Genomic DNA, 21,861 nt, shown 5'->3' with positions numbered 1-21,861 from the left:
CATAATATGATAATAAAAGGATCTTTTTTATGGCTTCCATAAGTAACCGCCACTAAAAGTTGCATATTTAGTGGCAACTAAGTAATGGTCACTTAAGAGTGATGTTTTAATGATAGTCATATTGTAGTCACTAAAATATTATATTTTTTGCAATGTTTACTACTGACCACCACTAAAAAAATCTTTAACGGCAAACTAGTACTTCACATTTTTGAGATATTTCAAAATGATCCTATTGTCCATATCTATTAATAAAATGATATCATATGACTATCATATGATATATTAGTTTTATAAAATCATCAAAATATCCTTATCTTCATCTCCTCCCTTCTCTTTGATTGCTCGCCTTCTCTACGTCCATCACCGATGTCACTCCTTCTCCCTCCTCTCCTTCCTCCTCACCCTCTTCTCCTCCTCACTATCCTCCTTTTCTTTCCTCCCTCCTCCTCCTTTCCCCTCCTCTTCTTCCTCCTCACAGGTAACCCCTCCTTCCCTTCTTCCTGATCTATGTCTCCTCCTCCTAGCGGTCCATAAGCCTTTTATTTTCATGACGGCTCCTTCTACTTTCATCCTTTCCTCACTGGTAACCCTTTCTTCTCCTCATCTACTTCTTCTCCTCATCTTCCTCCTCCAAACCTGCTCATGAGCCCTCCCCCCACCTCCACCTATTCCTCACCAATGATCCTTCTTTTTTCCTTCTCTCCTTTCTTCCTATCCACTTCTTCTCTTCCTCCTCTCCTAAGCCCACCCACGAGTCCCCCTCCATAGTGACTTCCTTCACCTCCATCCCTTCCTTACTGACGATCTCTCTCTTCTTCTTTTCATCCTCACTCATTCATCCTCTTTATTATCCTTCTCTAAGTCTGTCCATGAGTCCTTATGTCTACTGTGGCTTCACCCATCTCTACCTCCTCCTCACTGGCATCTCCTCCTTCCTCCTCTTATTCCTCCTCACCCTTTCTTCTTTGCTTATAATCCTATCCATGAGGCCTTCAACGTTACCCTCCTCCTCCACGCCGACCTCCATAACCCCACTCTCCCCTTCCATAGCGACTCCCTCCACCTCCACCCCTTCCTCGCCGGCAATCCCTTCTATATAAATAAGAGATATTTTTATCTATTAAAATTAAAAGCTAATATCATTTCATGGTAAGTGAATAGTAGGACTACTTTAAAATATTTTGAAAACTTGAAAGGCTAGTTTGATATTTTTTAAAATCAAAGGGTTATAAATAAAATTAGGCTAAAATTGAGAGGATGTTCTTATAATTTATCCAAGATTTTACTAAGTATTGAAAGAAAAGAATCAACCCCTAAACATTAAGAGCCGACCCTTGAACATCCATAGCTTAAATAGAAAGCAAACAATTATTTGAAATGTTCAAAAACTAACCCCAAAAATCAAGACTCAACCCTAGCATGTAGGAAGAAGACCAGCACAATTCATAAGTCAATCCCAGTAGAACACAAATTAATCATAGAACAGCCTCAAGATATAGATAGAGAGTTATAAAATCTAAACATTTCATGAGTCGATCCTATTAGGATAGGAGCCGACCTCAATAGACATGAGTTGACTCGAGAATAATCTTAACGTGAAAAAAATAGCAATGAAAAATAACTTGTTCTTGAGTAGACCCTAGCACTTTATGAGTCAATTCCAAAATGGGATGAGTTGACTCTAAATTTAGCTGAGTCGACCCTAGAATGGCCATGATTAAGAGATAGAAAGCTATCCTAAAACACAGTGCTTCATAAGTTGACACCTAACTAAGATGAGTCAAACCCTTCACAGTTTTTCAGAACTTCTTTAATGGAAAAGAAAAAAGGGCAACAGATATTTTGGGCTTCCCAACGATCAAATTGCCTCTTCTAGTCATTAAGCATATTTAAGCAAAGAATTTAAGTAGAGAACTAAGAGAAGAGAAAAAAAAAATAAAAAGGAGTTCAATTGAGAGAGCTTTCAAATCCAATCCTTCAATATGTTCAATTCACCTAAAAAGATAGGATTTTGTATGGGCTACCAACTGAAAAATTATTTAAAAAAATTGTTCAAGCCTTTTTCAAGCAAACAAGAAGGAAGTCAAAGTAATTAAACTAGCTATTCAGTGATTTCCACAAGCTTCAAGAGTTTTTGTGTTCAAGCTTTAAATTTTGTTGTATTTATTGCCATGTATCAATTTTTTTGGGATAAAACTTGGGGATTAAGATTTGTCTAAGCTCGAAATTAGATGTGTGTGATTGGCTAAGCTTTGGAGACTTGGTTGGAAAGATTTTGGTTGGGAAGATTGAGCAAAATTAATTACGTTTGATTGTGAGCTTAGACAAAATAATTGGTATTGTAATCTAGTGGATTATAGTTGAAATTTTTAAAAAATAAATCTTTTGAGAGTGGATATAGATGTTGAGTTTGATATTGAACTACTATAAATTTTTTGTGTTTGTGATTATATGTTTGTCTATCTTTACTTTCAATTACTATATTTATGTTTCTCCAATCATATCATAAATACACTTATAATTAGTATTTAGATAATATATTTGTATATAATTTAAAAAAATATAATTCACACCCCCTCCCCCACTCCCTGCCCCCTCTCTCTTTGGTTATAATCTATGGATAATAGATGATTAAGTCATTAAGGGGTAACAGTCTTTACTTTGATATCACTTGTTGTCTATGTATGCAACATGTGAAGAGAGAAGAGGGTGAAGATGAATTGAGTTCTTTAAAAAAATATGAAATAAGATATTATAGATAAGTGATAAATATAGTGAGAACATAATAAAAATAATAATAAAATATAATAATTTATTAATTTAATTAATATATAAATGAATTAAAAATAATTAAAAAAATAGATGAACATAAGCAAATCAGGCATAAACAAACGGACGAATTTTATAGACGTTTGGAGCCGAACCCAATGCTGGTTTCCTCTTGCCAAAGAATCTCTTTGAGAATTCCAACCTGCTAATTATATTCCAATAATTATTACTGTCCGTCGGTCTATAATTGACAAGAAAAAAAATCTGAGCTTACTTTTAAGCTCGTACAATGACCCGCTTTAAGGCATGCTCTGGCTCTTCTACAAGTTTCAAAAATTTTCTTTGAAACTTGCCCAAATCATTCATAAATTACAAGAAAAGTTTACAAAGATAAGTAGCTCCTTGCTGTAAGTTTGATGAATATTATTCAGCTCTTTCAAATATGGAAAGAGATAAAGATTTATTGGTTGAATATTTTTCCCACTTGAGAATACTATAAATAATAATCTGCTGGAACAAACAATGAATGTTTAGATATAATTAATCAAAAGTAGATGAGAGGAGATGGGTGTGATAGAATGAATCAAGCGAAATTAGTTTAAATAAAGTTTATTCGATGAATTGAAAAGATTTTTAGGCTGTAGGAGAAAGGTTTAAATAATATGGGTTTCCGGGTCTGGTTTGGTCGGATAAGAAGTACCAAATTCGGACCTGATCTGGTTTCTCAATGAGATCCAATTTTTACTTCTAGTCTGACTCATGGACCTCTAACAATAGAAAAGTCTGGCTTTTAATCAGGTGGCTGGGTCTCGGGTTGGCCCAGACCATTTGCAGAGACACCTAAAAAGCGCACGTTCGTACCTCGTGCACGTGCAATGCACGTTGTGCACTACCAAATTCTCCCGTGGTTAAATACGCCGAATTGGATCCGTTGGCTCCTCTAGTTCCCTTCTTGGAAAAATGATGGGGCGAGAAGAAGCGAGAAAGCCCGAGTCGCGGCTCGCCTCCACGATCGTGTTCGCCGGCCGATCTAGGGCTTCCCCATCCCCCATCTCCGACCCCGACGACGGCGCCGATCCTTCCTACCACCGCCACCGCCGATCCCGCCGGAGCCCTAGATCCGAGACCCCGCCGCGACGCTCCCTCACCCCCGACCGCTCTCGCCGCCGCGGCCGCGGTGATGGCTACCGCTGGTCCCCCTCCCACGACCACGCCTCCCGCAACGGGAAGCCCCACGGCGCTGGAGACGGCGACTCCTCCTCCTCCGACGAGGACCTGAAAGGCTTGAGCTACTTCGAGTACCGGCGCCTCAAGCGCCAGAAGCTGAGAAAGAAACTCAAGAATTGCATCTGGAGAGTGACTCCCAGCCCTCCCCGGGGTGAGAGGGAGCCATCGGAGCCCCTGGATGAACCCAATGGCGCAACGGATTCACCTGCCGAGGGGGAGAAGGACGAGGAAGCTGAGGAGAAGAAAGGTGGAAAGGATCGCATTGGAAGCTCTGAGTTGGATGATTCTGATGGGAGTGGATCAACAAATTCGGCTGTGGAGCGTTCTGATTCTGATTCAGAGAGCCCTCCTCGAAAGAGAGGAAGGGGAAGGAAAAGTAGAGAAGGGAGGAGTGAGAGGAAGCAGCGGCACTTGGATTCGAGCGAGGATGATAGCGAGAGTTCATCTTATGAGGATTCAAGCACTGAATCAGAGAGTTCTTATGATTCTCCAAGTGAAGATGAGGTTGGAAAGCGGAGAAAGAAGAGATCAAGAAGAAGTGCGCGCAAGAAATCAAGGAGTGCTAGGAGTGATAGAAGGAAGAGGAGAAGGAGCAGCAGGGCCACGACTTCTGATGAGAGTGAAGAGGAATCTGATTCTAGCCCAAGACCAAAGAAAAGGTCCTCAAGGAGGAGCAAGAAAAGCAAAAGGTCCATGTCTGAGAGCTCTTCAGATTTGGATGGTGATGCCCGGCAGGCTGATGCGAAGAAACCTGAGATTGATCCTGAAGCCCTCAAGTTCAAAGAGATGCTAGAGTCCCACAAGAAGCCTGCATTGGACAATGAGCCATTTGTGGGGCCAGTACCTCTTCCACGAGCTGAAGGACACATAAGCTATGGTGGGGCACTGAGGCCAGGAGAAGGTGATGCAATTGCACAGTATGTGCAGCAAGGAAAGCGTATCCCAAGGAGAGGAGAGGTTGGTCTCTCGGCAGAGGAGATCCAGAAATTCGAGAGCTTGGGGTATGTGATGAGTGGTAGCAGGCATCAGAGGATGAATGCTATTCGTATCAGGAAAGAAAACCAGGTTTATAGTGCAGAGGACAAGCGGGCATTGGCGATGTTTAATTATGAAGAGAAGGCAAAACGTGAAGCCAAGGTTATGGTGGACCTGCAGCGGCTGGTGCACAAGCATATTGGGCAGGACATGGGCCCTACACATGATCCATTTGCACCAAAGGCCTCAGATGCTGCTGATTCTTGAATCTGTCGACCATATAGCTTTTTCATGAATGATCTTAAGGTATGTGTGGTGTTGTTTACTTAATAATTTCTGCTATAATATACTTCCCAATACTTTAAGTTTTTGTACATGTATTAAAGAAACGTTTCTTGTTTAGAGTTCTAGTGCAAATCAACATATTATTTGTGCCACCTTGGTGATATCTGTTGTCAAAGTTAATTAAAAAAGATATATATTGGATTACACTGCGTTGATATGCTATTGCTGTATGTACCTTTTGTTTGTTGCCGCAGATTTCCTTGTGGCTAATGTTGCAAAGTCTAGGATTCAGTTATATTTTGTGGAGGGGTTAAAGTGTGTCAATCATGTATCTAGAAGTTCTTTTAATTTCTCCAGAAAATTTTGAATGAAATTCAAAAAATTGGAAGTCTGTATATATATGATCTAAAAGATAAACCATCAAATAGAATATTGTTCTGCCTTTCATTAGTCTCATGAGCTTTATTTGCTTGATATCTTGCTCAATGTGCTTGCTGTACTCCTTAAAATTGCTGGCAATATTGGGAACACACATACACATGGAGTCTACTTACATGTTTAGTATCCCAAAAGGATAATTGTTACTACTTCATAGTGCTAATTGATTCTTATAACGGTTGAAAAACAAAAAAAATAAATTGAATTTTGATCAATTAGTGGGGATAAATGAGGAACTCATTCTCCTTAAGCTTTCACTTTGACTATTCTCAAAGTGATATTTTTATTATCATAAGTACAAAAGTTTAAAGAGATTTTTTTAAAAAATATAAAGAGAAAGAAGAAAATGGAAAAACAAAGAAATAGTGCTAGATGAAATATTTTATGTTAGCAGAAGTTATGAAAGAAAGAAAATGGCGCAAGTAAACATAAAAATCAAGTAGAATCTTAATGTAGGAAAAAGCAAGGAAAGAGTCAATAGGTGAAATATTTTATGTTATTTGATGTTAGTAAATTGTTGATGCTAGAAGTAAACATTAGTAAGCAAATAGAATCTTTATGTAGGATAAAATATTAAGATAAAACAATACAGAGGAGCAAAAATTAAGAAGAGGAAGTATGGAGTTTAGCACAATAAATTCAATTTTCATATATCTTAAAATTTTAAACAGCCTGCTTACAACCTTTCCTAATTATCTAAATAGCTTCCTAAAATAAAAGTCTTATATCGCAATACAAAAATTATAATCACTTTATAACTGCATCAAATCCAAGTTCGGTTTGGAGGTGACTTTGTGTTTCAAGTTGTATTTTTGCTTATGGATGCATTATGATGGGAGATTGATGTTGCAAATGAAGTCATACCTAACCTTATCAACTCTCCCTTTACAAATTCTCTGTTCATATATAATGCCCCTGAATAGCTGTAGATGAAGCTGCTCACTGAAATTACCCTTCCCAAAGTCCTATTGATTTGGGAAATCTTATTGATATCATCCATGTTCCAAGATGATATCAATGTACTGAACTGGACAAGGTGTCAATAAAACTGTGGCCACTTTGTGATGCAGGACAACAAGAGTTAGGGCTGCCTGTCTGCAGTGGTGGACCTTGATGTATAGGATTAGTGTTTTAGATAAAAGGATTCTGCAGTTTCATAAGTAGGAAGAAGGCTTTTGATGTTCTTGCTGCAAAAAATTAGATAGTGGACATATATAGAAGAGACAGTAGAACATAGAAAAAGAGAAAAGAATTAGAGGAAGTAGGGAGAAGTAATGAGAGAGTTGGGAGAACAGCCAAACCTTTCCATAATGTCGCTCAGTAGACAGGATTTCAACCTTTATGGAGACTCAAAACCCTAACAATGTTAAATCTTAATACTTAAAACAACTCCTGTCATGAATTAACACACAAAAAGAGAAAATCTAAAAGACTAAAAGCCCCTAATAGTATGTTGCTATATTATCATGAGCAGTCTCTACTATACTACTGTGGATAGCAAGATTCGCTGTCTTTATATTGGATCCCATATTAGTACCATCCTATTATAGTGTCGGTATATGGTATGGTACGAGACAGTGAAGCATACTAAGTGTCGGTATGGTACGAGACTGCATATCGGTTTGGTATATATATGGTACTGACTAGTATGGCAAGCTTAGGTCGATAGTACTCATGAACAATACCTGCTATAATTCGAAAGAAAGTCATTAGAGCTATAAACAAATATATTTTTAAGGAAATCAATAATTCCAATCTAAGGCTTGCAACCATGGAATGCTGTACCGGATCGAACCGTCTGGTACGGGGCGTGCTGAACCGTCCTGACGAGGAACCGAGACGGTTCCGGCATGCAAAACGGCACATGCCGGTGCCAGAGAAGAAAAAGAGAGAAAGAGAGAGAAATAGAGAAAGAGAGGGAGGAAAATCTGTCGGAGGGGCCGTCGGAGGGCAGCCGTGGCCGTCGGACAGTGGAAAGGGCTCCCGCAGCTCCGCACGGGGAACAGAAGCGATCCGTCCCTGTTTCTCGGGGCTTTTTTTTTTTAAAATCTTTTCAAAGTGAAGTCGGCATGGGGTTTGCCGGCTTCACTTAATCGCCGCTGTTCTCCGCGCGGAGCTGCGGGAGTCCTTTCTGTCGTCCGACGGCCACGGCTGTCCTCCGACGGCTCTCCTGCAGCCCCTCTGGTGGATTTTCCTCCCTCTCTTTCTCTATTTCTCTCTCTTTCTCTCTTTTTCTTCCCCGGTTCCTCCGTGTTTTCCTTCGTCGGTTCGCCTCGGTTCGGAACGGAATGGAGGCGTGCCATATCGTACCGCCGGCTGGCCGATCCGGCCACAGAAACCGGTTCCGCCGACCTTGTCTGCAACCAAGGAACTTTAAATTGTCAAATTTCAGGCTGTTGAATGTGTTGCATTCCTCTTCTGCATCACTTTGTCTTCAATAAGTTTCCTATTACCACATAACGGAGAGTGATTAGTTACTGCCAATAAGCAAATAATTGTACAAAACTACTTCTATTTAGAGACATACAATGGGAATAATTACTTACGGGTCAAGATATAGATCCATTTTCTGTTTTTACTTGGATGAAATTCGATCCCTTGTTATGTCCTGCCATTTCTCGAGTCAATATAAGCAACGTTTCCCTTGTTTTCATGTAGAAAGAATGCATCAACCGCATGAATAAGTCACTGTTCCAGCAGTGCAATTCACCAAGAAACTTATCTTGTAATCATTCTTTTTAAAATAATCAATCCATTCATCAGACATGAAAGAGAACAATAAAACACTGTCTAGGCACCCTTTTGAGATTTCATTAAGTCCTTCCTCTAAGCTACCTATGTTCTAAAGAGTCAAAACCCTTAATTCATTATAACTTGGACTTTTCAATTTTGAACCATATTGTCAATAGTTCAACTGCTCACTTAAGCTATTTGAACAAGTTAAAATTAAATTCCCTTGGTAAAAGAAGCAAAAGTATATTACCATGTTCACTTTCTTCTTTATTTGTCTTATATATCACTAATAGTAGTATGGTTCAGTTTTCCAACCTTATGAAATTTATATACTTCCTACATTTTCAAACTCATAATCGCCCAGTAGCCACTTTTGTGATGGCATCTTGGACTTGGAATTCCTTGTTTTTTCACCCTTACCACTATAATTGACAACTTGGCTTTATTATCCTCATCAATTTCATTTGTATTTTATGCCCATCGTAGTGTGGCAAGATATCACAGTCCTCCTTGAAACATTTTTTCGGCCATATATCATCTACTTCTTTCTTAACTTGTTGAGAACATTTTAATTAATCCTTTGCATTTTTGTGTTTCCCTTCTTAGTGTTGCTTTGCTTGAAAAATCTCTCCTTTCATGAGCCTTATGGGCTTATGCTAAATAATCATTTAATTGCATCTGGGTCCTTGAAATCTTATAATAATTGTATTTCCAAACGAGGTCCCATTCTGTTGCTTATTGATGATGAACCCTTTGACGACATTTAAGATTTTGCTGCAAAAGAAGGAAAACTGAAACCTCATGTACAGAATAATTAGAAATGACAACTAGGATCTATAATCTGAAATATCTAACCAATGGATCTACCGATTAGAAAATGTGAACAGAATTAGAAAAGAAAGTATGTACAAATATTAAGGTTACTGATAAAACACTTTACTACTTGTATTCTAGAGTAATTTAGTCATCTGATCTAAGCTTAACTTCAAACAAAACCTATTTAACAAACACAAACTCTTTTATTTTCTAAATTGCTTGCCTTATTATGGTGATATATTGCTCTTCTTTCTTGTAGACTAATTAATGATGTATTGGTTGCTTGAGCGTTTTTCAAGAATGAAACTTTCTTCGTAGGCAAATAATATCTGAGATCTCGATGAATGCCATAATGGACAATCATTTAGTATCTGCTGAAAGGATGGAGAAACTGGAAAGGCAACCACGATATATAGGCAGTGTACTGTATAGTGCATATAGTATGCAGATGCATATGTGGGCTTCCATATGGCTAGCATTCTAGAAATTGTTAAAAATGTACAAGGTGCATTAAATAAACAAAAGTGAGAAAATGGAAACAAATAGGCGAACATTCAAAAAATTAAAGTGGAACATATAGGCCCTATTTGGTCTCTCTATTTTCCTTCTTTTATTTTTAAAAGTGAAAACATGAAAGCTGATATAAGAAAGATGTTTGATTGCACTATTTTTGTTTTTTATTTTTAAAAGCAACTTCCATAATTTATGAAAAAGTGAAAGTGAAAAATTTTTAGTTTCACTATCTCTAAAAATAACTTTTGAGCCACGAAACCAACTTCTCATATCACACATCCCAACTCCCACAATTTATTCCTTTCTTCTTTTCTTCCTTACCCTTTCCAAAGCCCCCTCCTCCTACTTTGCAACACCGTCGGCATTGCAAACCTGGTGTTGTGGATGCTGACATCAACTCCTTGTTCACCTCTCTCTCTCTCTCTCTCTCTCTCTCTCTCTCTCTATCTCTCTCTCTCACAGATAGTCATGGCATCCCTCATGCCATGGGTCTTCGTGAAGCTCCTCCAGTCCATGGATACCAATGCCAAGGTTATCAGCAAGCATTGCTTTGTTGTCCTCTAGGTCATCAATGCCATTCCTGCATACTTTGCCTCTGCCACTGACAAGCTCTAGCCCTCTCATGGTTCCTACTCCAGCTTTCTAACTCCACGCACCCCACTTGCATCTCCCTCTTTGACGTTGATGTTGATGCCATTCTTTCCAATCACCCCTAGCTTGTCCAACTCGACCAACTCATCCATGTCGATCGCATCCGCTTTGCGCACCCTATCCTTTGCCCCCTCCTTTGGAACCCTGACCCCTTCCTTGGCTCCCTCAAGATCCTTGTTGCCTGCTCCGACACCTCTCACCATGACTTTGTCATCTAGCTTGCCTTTCTTGCTGACACTGACCCTCTTGTTATCCCTTCTGCAAATTGAACCCTTCTCCCAAGGATAGTCTGTTTGATAAAGGAACAATGTTTGCTACCAATGAGAACCTGAGTGGTGAAAAAAGAACTATTTTTGCTGCCAACATGAAGTTGAATGGTGAATAAAGGAAATGGTTTATTCTTTGCCACCAAGATCCCTAGAGAGTCTACCATCAAATGGCGCTTCCAATCACTGATGGAGCCAAATTAGCTGCAAGGAAGAGCAGCGGCGGTGGAGAGATAGGGGATTAGAGGGATCTCTTCCTTGCTGTGGGACAAGGGAAGGTGGGTTCAAGGCCATTGTCCCAACTTTGGTTGGAGTAGCAAGAGGGGGCTCAAGCTCATCATTGCCAGCCCCATCCAAGTGTGTTGTGTCAAAAGTTAGCGGAGGAGGCGAACTGAAGAGCGGTGAGAGAGCCACCATTATAGTTCCATCAACGTACTTATTGCTTTGCTATTGGCAAGGAAGGTGGCAGCACTACTCATGGGGAGGAGGAGCTCAATGTCTCCTGGGAGGAGGTTCTCAAGAGGCTAAAGGAATCTTGCCTCGCTAGTAGGAATGGATCTATGGTTGTTCATTTTAGATTATCTTTTTAATTTGTGCTTACCAATCTATTTCCCTTTTTTATGAAAAAAAAAAAACAGTGACTATACCAAACGTGTTTCTATTGGCAGAAGTTGAGTAAAAATGGAAATGTAATTCCTTATTTTACTTTTTTAAAAAAGTAACAACAATGTCAAATGTCATCATGGTTTTGCATTTTTAAGAAGTCTACTTTAGTTAGTACTACATGTTAGCCTAACAATATAACAGCATCCATCCTATGCACTATACTCAAATATCAAGTGCCCTGATTCAACGAACAAGTCTACAAATTATCAAATGAAGGGAGAGGAGAGGAATATATAGTCAGACTAGTATAGGGCTGCAGCAACATTTGTGGGTCACCTAGGCCAATGTGGGGGTGTAAGAACCTAATGTGCAGCCTGCTGCACATATCAGGACCATGTTGGACGAATGCCATGTAGTCAATACATGTAGGTGTACACTAATGCTAGCTATCCTCTTATTTACAAAATGGCTATTGTAAGTCTAACCTTATCTTCTTTGGTTAATTTTAAGCTTTAGGTATTTTTGTGAATTGAAGGGAGTCAAATTACATAGCTTAAGGAATGACCTTGGCTTTTAATTTGGACAATTTGTAAAGCAACAAGCAAGAGGTCCATTTAAAACATATCTAAACTCTTTTGCCCTTATTATAAGGACAAGGGATCACAAATTTTTGGGTAGCAATAGATCATATTTGGGTTGGATTCTATATAAATTTGTCCGAACTATATGAGGATTATATGTTCCAGATGTTCCAACCCATATAGATGATTAAACAAAAGCCAAATCTAATTGCATCAACGACTATGATTTGTGTTGGTTTAAGTTTTGAGTAGAGCAAAAGAAGAAAATGTTTGGGGATGGTGGGTAAGGGGATAGAGGGAGAGGGAGAGGGATGAGGAAAAGAATGATTAGTTGACCTCCCTAGCCCTTCTTTCCTTGAATTTTACAACTAAGACAACCGCATATTTGCCATGTGGTCTTTCTTTCATCCTTTATTCTTTGTTAATCCTTGTTTTGCCAACTTAATAGATTTTGTAGGAGCACTTTCTTGCCTCAATGTAACTCAAGTTTTGTAGGGTTTGGGGTGGGGATTATTGGGAAAGCAGATTGATTGAGGAAGGAAATGGGATAGTGGTTGGGATTGCAAAGGGGATGGATTAGATGGTTTCGATTGGGACACAAGAGAAGTGAAAGATGAGCAAGGACCTGGGTAATAGGCTTTGGATGGGAATAAAGAAGAGTGGTCGAGAGTGGGCAAGAAGAGAGAAGGAGGTGAAAATTGGGGATGAAGATGGAAGAGGGTTGGAGAATGGGGATAAAGATGGGGATTGCGAATGAAGATGGTATAAAAAAAAAGTTGAGAGGCTTTTTTTCTTTGTTTCAAATGAAATTGGTGTTCAAGTTATCAAGTTTTATTAGTATCATGTCTACCCAAATATTAAGGTTAATCAAATAATAAATCAGCTCTTCTTTTCTAATAACCTAACCAGAGCAGAATTTTGATTTGGTAGGTCCAAACCCATGAAATGGAATGAAGTTAGATCAGTGATATCAGCCACCATTGCTACTCTTAACACAACATTCTCATCTTGTTTTCAAAAAGCAGTTATTTTCTTAAAAGATCAATACTTCTAGAACTCTCCTATGGAAGTTTTTATGAAAAATGTTGTTCTCCTGGGCCCAGAACAAAAGAAATCCTTGGAAAGTTGCCTTTATCTTGGTTGAGTAGAAGATACTATTGCAGCGGGTGGGATGTCCACTTTTGCAAGGAGTGGTGCAAGTGATTTTCCTCTGAATTGAATGTGATTGGTTGGCTTAACGGGCCATATGCAACAATTAACCTTATTTTGAAGCATCTCAAGCTTAAAATGTTTGGGTTTGTATCTTTTGTATTTTCATTATCATCTATGATTCTAACTGATTTTTAAATTAGCAGCATAAAGTAAAACAAAAGCTTTAGTAGTTTTAAGAAAAATTATATGCTGAATAGTTAATAACACGTAAAGGCTTCAGATTAATTAAGGTCGATCTGAAATAATGTGATTTTAGTTGAAAATTCTTGAAAACTGAGTTTTCAATGTTGAGCAGTGAAGGCGACGGAGCCAGATTTTGGATTAAATGCATTGGCTAATTTGAATTTCATACTAGGTGTTAATCTACTGGAGCACAGTATATATATATTGTGATAACATGAGCTTCAAATATAAAAGCTTAATGTATGTTGGACATAAAAATATTAGGAATTCCAGCTATAATAATGGAACTATCCTGGTTATATAAAACTTAATGGTGATTTGATGTTTGATCTCTATTTGGTTTTAAAATCACTAGGTTTTTTCACAAAAGTGCTTAAGTTTCTGATTCTCTTTTGCTTCATTCATGGAAAATTTATTTTAGAAAATATCTCTGTCTTTTTTATTTGTGTAATGTTCTATTTGGTATACCTGAGTGGAACTTGATAACCGGTGGTGTAAAATCTTAGTAGTTTTATTAGTCTCTTTTTGTGGACGCAAGTATTACCATGCACATGCTTAGGAAATAGTAAACCTGATAAGTTGCCAAAGAAAGGCTTTGACCATTTTTGCTCCTTATGATAAATTAGGCACTGTTTCTGATTAATTCATACGTAGAACAGGATGATACTTTATAGAAAAAAGATCAATTACAAAGTAAAACCTTTTATCTAATGCTTTTGTCACTTCATTAGCCTTTCTATGCATAGGAACTCTGAAGCATGGCAAGTAGTTTTAGTGTGAAAAGCACTGAGACTGAGCTGCCATCACCTCCCTGTCTGTTTCTTTTTCAGGTGTCATATTCATCTGACAAGTCTAATGCTTTTGTAATAGTTTTGCCCCTTAACAAACGTATTCCTTCAAGATGATTGACAGAAGATAACACCATCATGAATATTGTGTTTTAGGCACAGTATTCCTATTGACGGTAGCCTCATGGCTGTTCAAAAACCTGGTGAAATATTTCTGCTTCTTCCTGTCATCCAAGAATGGTCTTTTAAATTTTTTGGGGCAATATATGTCTATGAAATAAGTAGCCATTCACCAGGTTTCCATCGAGAGCCAGATTTAGTTACTTGGAATCTTATCTTGAATAGGAAATAGCAAAGCTTTCTTAGATTTTTGTTCTGCCTCAGGATAAGATTCAAAAAATGTTTAGCTTAGATCTATAAACTTTATGACCAATCATCATCCTGCCTTATCGTAATCTTCCTGTTTATAGGAATTCAGTCAAATCATGACTGCTAATGTACTATCCTATTGCTGCGCGCACTTTATTCAGGAACGATAACTCCAAAATGGCATCTTTTCCTCATTTGTATCTCTAAAACTGTAACCTCTCTGCACCCTTTCAAAACCTGTATTGTAGTTTTCCATGTGCCCATTTAAATATTCATCAATTAATATCTTTTCTCCACTAGTGATCTCTTAAATTAGTTCATCCATGTCCTCTCAAAGGCGTTGCTTTGTAGCATCATCTAATCCTACTTGAGTAGCATAAGCACCAATGATATTAATAGACTCCTATCATAACACTAATTTTATCAAGGTTGTTCTATCTCCTACTCTATTAATATCCATATTTTTATCTTTTATACTCTTTTCTACAATAATTCATATTCCATTTATATTCTTATTTTTCCTAATATATCAAATCTTGTAATTGGCTTACCAACTTTCTTTGAATTTTCTCCTATCCACTCTCCTTCTAGTCATTGCATGAATTAGTTCCATTAATTTTTCTGTTAATGATCCTTCAATCTAAGGTGCTCAATGCATCTTACTCTCCTGGATCAGCTTCTTTATCCACACCCAACCACTAAAGCATGAGAATGCTTGCCTACTTCTCATCACATATGGATGATGCGGTGCGTTGCTTTGGGAAACACCCTAATTAACCATTGCTCAGTTGTCACTGTACTTGGGGTCTAGTGTGTTACTAGTAGGGAATGCTCCTTGATTTTACCCTCCTCTATTCGGGCCTGGGACCTGCTACATACAGAATATAGGTGGTGTTAAATCCATTAAACTGTAAATGCAAAAAATAAGACGTTAATTGCTATAGTGATTATTATTTTTTATTACAAAAATAGATTAGGATTAAAAAAGAAATTGAAACGTTCGTTGGTTAAATTACTACTGCCCGGCTAAAAGTATATTTTGCTAGTTCACATAGAGAATTAAATGAGAATGTCCTTTTATTTAGATCAACAGTAAACATGCTAAATAATGATTGCTACTTATGTTATTTATGTACTCATAAGAAATTAATGATCAAATAATGTTATTCGTATACATAATGTAGTAGAAGGCATTTGAACTGGTGTAATGATTGCTATAATATTATAATAAGTATTGTTCTAAATCTTGTTGAACACATGTTCTAATTTTTACTATTTTCAAATTTAAGCATGTTGTATGGATTTCCAACAAAAATAATTTTATAAATAAAAAAAAAAGCATGCTGATTCTGTTTAAAAGGGGCAAATGGAAAGAAGAAAAAACCTTATTATTAAAAAAAAAAATAAACCTTTTGATAAGAAAAGGTTTAAATAGAGGAAAATGGGGGAAGAAGCCTTCAGAATTGCCATCCTTTCTACAGCCCCAAGACTGCTCAAATATTCGCCAAGGCCATCATGGTCAATGCTCACAGCTGTTTCTAGTGTTGGTATCCTGCTCATGGACCCAGGCAGTGGCTTCCAATCCTAGCGGCATGATGAATATCCGCCTCACCCTTCATCCTTATCATATATCCAATAGAAGCTTTGATGAGATCTATGATAAGCATGAATCATTTGAAGATAGGAAGGCATTGGAGATGTCAAGATAGATCTGATGAGCCTTGTCCTCATCATAAAGGATCTCAACTTCGAAGCCTCTATAGGAGCTCTCTGTGATTATGAGAGTGCATAGGTAGATCGGCCTTCTCACCACTAGTGAGCATCTAGTCCTCAAACCCACCACTATCCAAGATAGTTCTAGGATGGTGGAGATGATGGAGAAGCATTGTTGATGGAGTATTGAGGAAAAGGGCGGTATGGGTGGAGATGCTGGTGGATCTACCAGTGGCATGGCCATGGTCAAGGAGATCCTTGCAGGCTTTGTTGAAGGTGTGGGAGTTGCTGGGAGTGGGAACCCCTAATCGTTAGTAATTCAAATGGTGAGTCAATACTTCGTGACCCCATGGCGAGCTGCTGCAACTTGACATATGGCCAAATTGACCGCAAGATGAGCTGCTGTAGGTTGTGCCTGAGGTACTACAGGTTTGCTAGTTGAGTTTCCTCAATTGCTTGACATGCAACCTGCCAAACATGTGCATTGAGATGGACATGCAGGGTGGTCGAGCTGCATGGTTCCAAGCAGACCTTAAATGGAACTTTTGATTTCCTGCTGATGAGATATGGATTGCTTTGTGTGATTTGTGGGATGTCAATCTTTGTCCAGGGGATATTTTTGCTGAGGTTAAGCTCTTAAACTGCTGCTTAATGGTCTACACTAAGACCAAGTTTGAATTAGTGTGGCTTATCACCAAGGTCCAGGTTCCAAGTGTTGTGAGGTGGCTGAGGACTTTGGTTAGCTAGACTGCACTATGGGTTTCGCAATGCTCAGTGCAAATTTGCTTCCAGAGGAGTTAGGGATCATGTGCCTAGTCTAATCCTTATATGATCTGGCAATGTGAGTCTTATTATTATCATGATTCGAAGATGCTGGGGTTAAAGGCTTCCATAGTGGACTGTTACTCGAATGGCATAGTTCTATATGGTTCTTTGAAACATTGGAGTCAGTGGGAAGTGATGAGAGCTGCAATTAGGGGGTAAAATACCAACAGTGACCTTTTTTATGACTAGGGCAGATAAAGCATATTCTGTGTGCATTTCCTTGTTTCAAGTCATGTTGTTGGGTCTGGAGGGGAAACCCTGTTACTGTCAGCTGAGGGGTTAATTATCGTGCAGATTGAGTTGCACAGCCGATCAGGCCTACCTTTGAGAAGTCTGATCTTTGGTTCGCTTCACAGTCAAAATGTGGACAGATACGTCCTCACATTTTGTTATATTTGCAATCTCTACTTAATCTGACTTGTAGTGTCTAGTAACTCTTTTCCTTTGCCTCCTGTTTTGGTCCCTTTATTCCATTAATTCCTCATGAATCATAGCACTCAAGCATGATGCAATCAGAAAGGAGATGTACAGAGGACCCAGAGAACCATAGATGCGTATTTTGGTTGTAATTTTTCGAGAAGTTTTATCAATAGTGTGATTCCAGTTAATCTGCGTATAATCATTATAATCATTTTTATTTAAATACTGTGGGTGGCTGTCTGGGTTGATCGAAATGACATGCACCAAGTCCACCCAGCAATTTGGTTGCTTCTTGGTTCACTATCTACATTATGGCTTGAATTGAGTGCCAATCTGTCCAAGGATTGATATATTGGGAAGATGGGGTCATTATGTCATGGATGTGGTATGTTGGTTATTGTTTTCAATAACGTGCAGACTGTATGGAGAGGATATTTACTGCTCTGCAGTTAATACATGATAATGTGTTGAGAAGACTAGTTTTGAACTGGAGCATGATGACATATTGACATCTTTACAGCAGAACCAGTGATTGACAAGTAATCAGAAGCTCAGCAGTAAAGAAATTTTTTTTTCCTTTCTGAGTGTCTTCTCATAAAATTTCATTTTGGAATTATAAAGGATTAGGCAGACAAAAAAATTGTGTTAGGACTGGCAGATAGAGCAAGATTGACCTGATTTGTCTTCAGAAGCCGAAAAATAAATGCATAAATAAAAAGGTAATTAAAGATGTCCAAAGTAGTGAGGTATGATCAGCTTTGTAAAGTTCTCATTTAAACATCCAAATGGAATTCAGTTGTTTAGGATGACTGCTATTTTAAGGTTGTTGGTTTGTGGGTTGGATTTGTTTTGGCTATCATTATAAGAATCATTATCGAAAGAAGTGAAGGTTGAAAAGGAATCATACTGGTGAAGTTCAAGAATGATGGAACTTCCCTTAGTGTATTATGGTTCATTTAACTCTACCATTAAAAGCAACAAACTGTAGCCTCTCTCTTGTACTTGAGCTGATTGTCTGTGCTTGAACACTGTACCTTGATATTGCTCCTTCAATAAAAAAACACCATAATTAATTATTCTCTTGCTTAAAAGGAAAGAAGCAAGAGGAATGCACCAAATAGAAACAAGAGTGCATATATTGGATGGATCGCAACCAATCATATTTGCATCTCATATAATTGCAGCCATCCGTGTTTCCCCTTGTGTCACACATTTCAAGGACTAGTCATACTAAATCCTAGTATGGGAAGGTTTGCTTGATGTGACAACGAGAATGAGATAGAAGAGTTTTAGTTCATGTGGACCTTTGTTGCAATAATGGATCTTCAAGAGAAATTATGCTTCGCTTGAACCTCTTCTTGTGGCTTGATCAGTTTCCTAATATGCAGTAGTTTTGTGCTCTCAAGAACTTTGTTATGTTGTGGATATCCTTTCAGAGTTCATTTGGGATTTGATGTGGTTCATGACAAGTATTTTTAGGCAAGCATTTAAATCCCGTGATATGGGGCCGTCTCGGTTTTTTTATAGAATGGGATGCACTAGAGTCCCACCCCATCTTGACACTTTGGATGGGGGATATACAGGACAGGATGATCAGGATGCTGGGATGATGGCCAAATGGTCCTGTTTTGACAGTTGGGCTAGCACCTTGTCTCAGCATTCTGCAGGAGCTGGTTTCACGATAAGGGGTGGTTTCTGTTGGGTGAAGATCATTATTGATAAAGCTAGAAAAAGGGAAAATATTTGACTTGGAAGGAAAAAATTGAATACTTGATGGCAAAGGGGGGAAAAAAAGGAATTCTTAAAGTGGTGGTCATAAAAATATGTCTTGAAGAAGGCAGCTAAGTGGATCCATGGAGAAAAGTTAGGTATTGCCAACTAGAATGTCAAACACATATTGAACAAAGTTCACCAGTACTAATTATTCGAGAAAGAGGAATACTTTGCACATGATGTCTATTGTAAGGAGAACCGTTAATTGTTTGAAAAGGTTAGAGGCTAATTCCAGTGGGATACCAAGATGATATTGGCAGAATCCTCTTCCTATATTGCATGAGGTTGCAATATTCTGCACTGTCTTTAAATTCAATTCATGGAAGTTAATGGGACAACTCTCACAGCTAGATAGTGGAATGCTTAATGCTTCAAAACATGGAAGGATCCAGCTCCGCTTTTTATTTTTAAGAAAAAGAAATGTTGTAGTCTTTAGGTGAAAGTTCTTATCAACATTTAGGAGAAATGGTGGAGAGCCGACATTTCTTTCGCTCTTATTCTTGGACGCACATGCTTGCTCACTTGCACGTGTTAATTTGTTGTGATTGTCTGAGTGCCAGTTTCATAATGAGGTGCTTAGCAGCTATTTGCAGAATATAACTGCATCTATGAATGGCTCACATAGTGAAAAATAAGTTGGACTGTCTAATTAACAGGAAAAGATTTTTTTTCTACCTCTCGTAGGTTGACAATTTGTTCTTGAAAGCTATTTAGTCTCATGTATGGTTTGTCACCAAAAAGAAAAATGAAAATCTCATGTACAAATGGAATTCTTTTCTCCATCATATTACTGCCATTTGAAAAACTCCACATTTCTCTCATATATCGCCCACAGGCCATCCACCCATTTGTCTCTTGTCTTGCACCTAACAACCACGCACTTAGGGTTGTCACTGGGATCTGCATTCCCAAACTCCACCAGGACTCAATCTGGACATATAGATCTGAGGTTTGTGTGGTTGGGTATAAGGTAGATCCATAAAACAGTTCATGTCTGGATCTGGGTCCTTGTGGTTCGGGCTCTAGTAAAAGCTTGCACCATCTGGATCCAGATGCGAACCTATTTCCAACTTGATATATAATGTCCTCTTATACATATATCAGGATCTCTTATCCCCATCATTCTCTGATAATATTTATTAATTTATAGTTTGAACTTGCGTAACTGATTAATTGTCTTGAGGGCATGAGAGGCGATTGAGCTTTACCAAATATGAGCACCTTGTCTGGGCGCCGCAGGGGCTTTGGACATGGCAAAATCCACAAGTCCATTACAACCTGCTTGCGACCTGGATACTGACCTGGTCCATACCTTGTGAGAGTTCTATGGGATATGTTGTCTAATATGCCCGATAATTCCTATCTCAATCTATATGTTTATGGGTCTTTTGAAATCTCTTCTATTAAGACCCAGTCTTGACCTGATTCTTGAGTGGGTGATTTGGGTCAAATTTGGACTGGAATCCCCTAAGGGGTCTGAATCCAGGTAGGAAGGTAGCCTGACTGATAGCATCCCTATAAATCCCAAGATCCTTTCACCTAATGCCGAAGCTAATATTAGAGTGTTAGTTATGCAAAGAACAAAAGCGAGGGTCCTAAACCTTCAAACTCATTCTTTTCAGGAGTATGGTATACTGTCTGATGAAAACAAGCAAAGCATGATTTATAGTGTTTAACATGACTAACAGCTGCATTCTCTCTCTGTTTGACTGTCAGCCTGGATCAGAACACAAGCTTGTGATGCCTTTCATGTGGTAGCTTGGAAATTTCACCTCATCAGAAAAAGCGTGCCGTTGCCTCTTTGCCAGCTCCAGTTCTAGACTTGCAGTTATAATATGCTGAGAACCTTATTCAAACAGCCTTATATTAAATGTGGTGATTATTATGTAATGTTAGCCTTCTAGTCACCTAAAGACTATGGTAAAAATGTGTTCTAGAGCTTCAAACAGAGATAATGGCTCGTAAAATTTGGCACTTCATTAAAAAACCGTTGTGCTTTCTCACGTAGATGATGTTATATATGTTGTTGTGGTGAAAAATATGAGGCTATGACAAGCGTCATGCATACTCAAGCTTCTGTGACATGCACCTTTTATGTTGATAGCGCCTTTTATGTGGATCCACCAAATAGTAGCGAAAATTTTGATGATACACTGTTGTAACCTCAAAGTCTTATTTGCATGTGGTAGTTTGGAAGTGTTTACATTTATTTACCATAGTGCGGTATATGTGGTGCACATATATTTTTATTTTCTCCAAAAAAAATTTAACGATTCTAATATTCAAGCTTATAGTTAAGAGTTGTATCAGCTTGATGAGATAGCATTGTTTGATAAAAGTAAAGGGTTTTTTTTTTTCATATATATCCATTGCTGTATGGTCTAATTTTTGAAAAGAGTATGTTTGGTGTTGTTGAGAAGGATCAGGTGAGGAGAAATCAGAGGGGGTGAGGAGAAATCAGAGGGGGAACGAGGGATCGTCAGTCAGAAATGGGTGGAGATAGAGGACTCGTCATGGAGAAAGAAGACTGCTTGGAGGAAGGAGTAAGATGATGGAGAGAAGAAGGGGATGAGGAGGATGGGGAAGGAAAGGAGTAAGATGATGGAGAGAAGAAGGGGATGAGGAGGATGGGGAAGGAAAGGAGTAATAGGAGAGGAAGGAGGAGAAAGGTGGAGAAGAGCAGCAATCGGAGAGAAAGAATGAGGGAGGAGATGG

General features: G+C 38.5%; 1 protein-coding gene across 1 annotated transcript; it reads left to right on the top strand.

The window, feature by feature from the left end:
• The first annotated feature begins 3,705 nt into the window (after positions 1-3,705).
• LOC105060908 (uncharacterized) lies at positions 3,706-21,149 on the top strand. Its single transcript, XM_010944775.3, has 2 exons — positions 3,706-5,280; positions 20,863-21,149. Exon 1 carries the CDS (start codon positions 3,733-3,735, stop codon positions 5,239-5,241), a length of 1,509 nt encoding a protein of 502 aa, XP_010943077.1. The 5' UTR covers positions 3,706-3,732; the 3' UTR covers positions 5,242-5,280; positions 20,863-21,149.
• Positions 21,150-21,861: the final 712 nt, after the last annotated feature.

The sequence above is a fragment of the Elaeis guineensis genome, chromosome 13 (genome assembly GCF_000442705.2).
Source record: "Elaeis guineensis isolate ETL-2024a chromosome 13, EG11, whole genome shotgun sequence".
Taxonomy (NCBI): Eukaryota; Viridiplantae; Streptophyta; class Magnoliopsida; order Arecales; family Arecaceae; genus Elaeis; species Elaeis guineensis.
This window is presented reverse-complemented; position numbering and strand designations above follow the sequence as displayed.

Coding starts and splice junctions, on each gene's coding strand:
- LOC105060908 (XM_010944775.3), top strand. CDS start 3,733: ATGATGGGGCGAGAAGAAGCGAGAAAGCCCGAGTCGCGGCTCGCCTCC.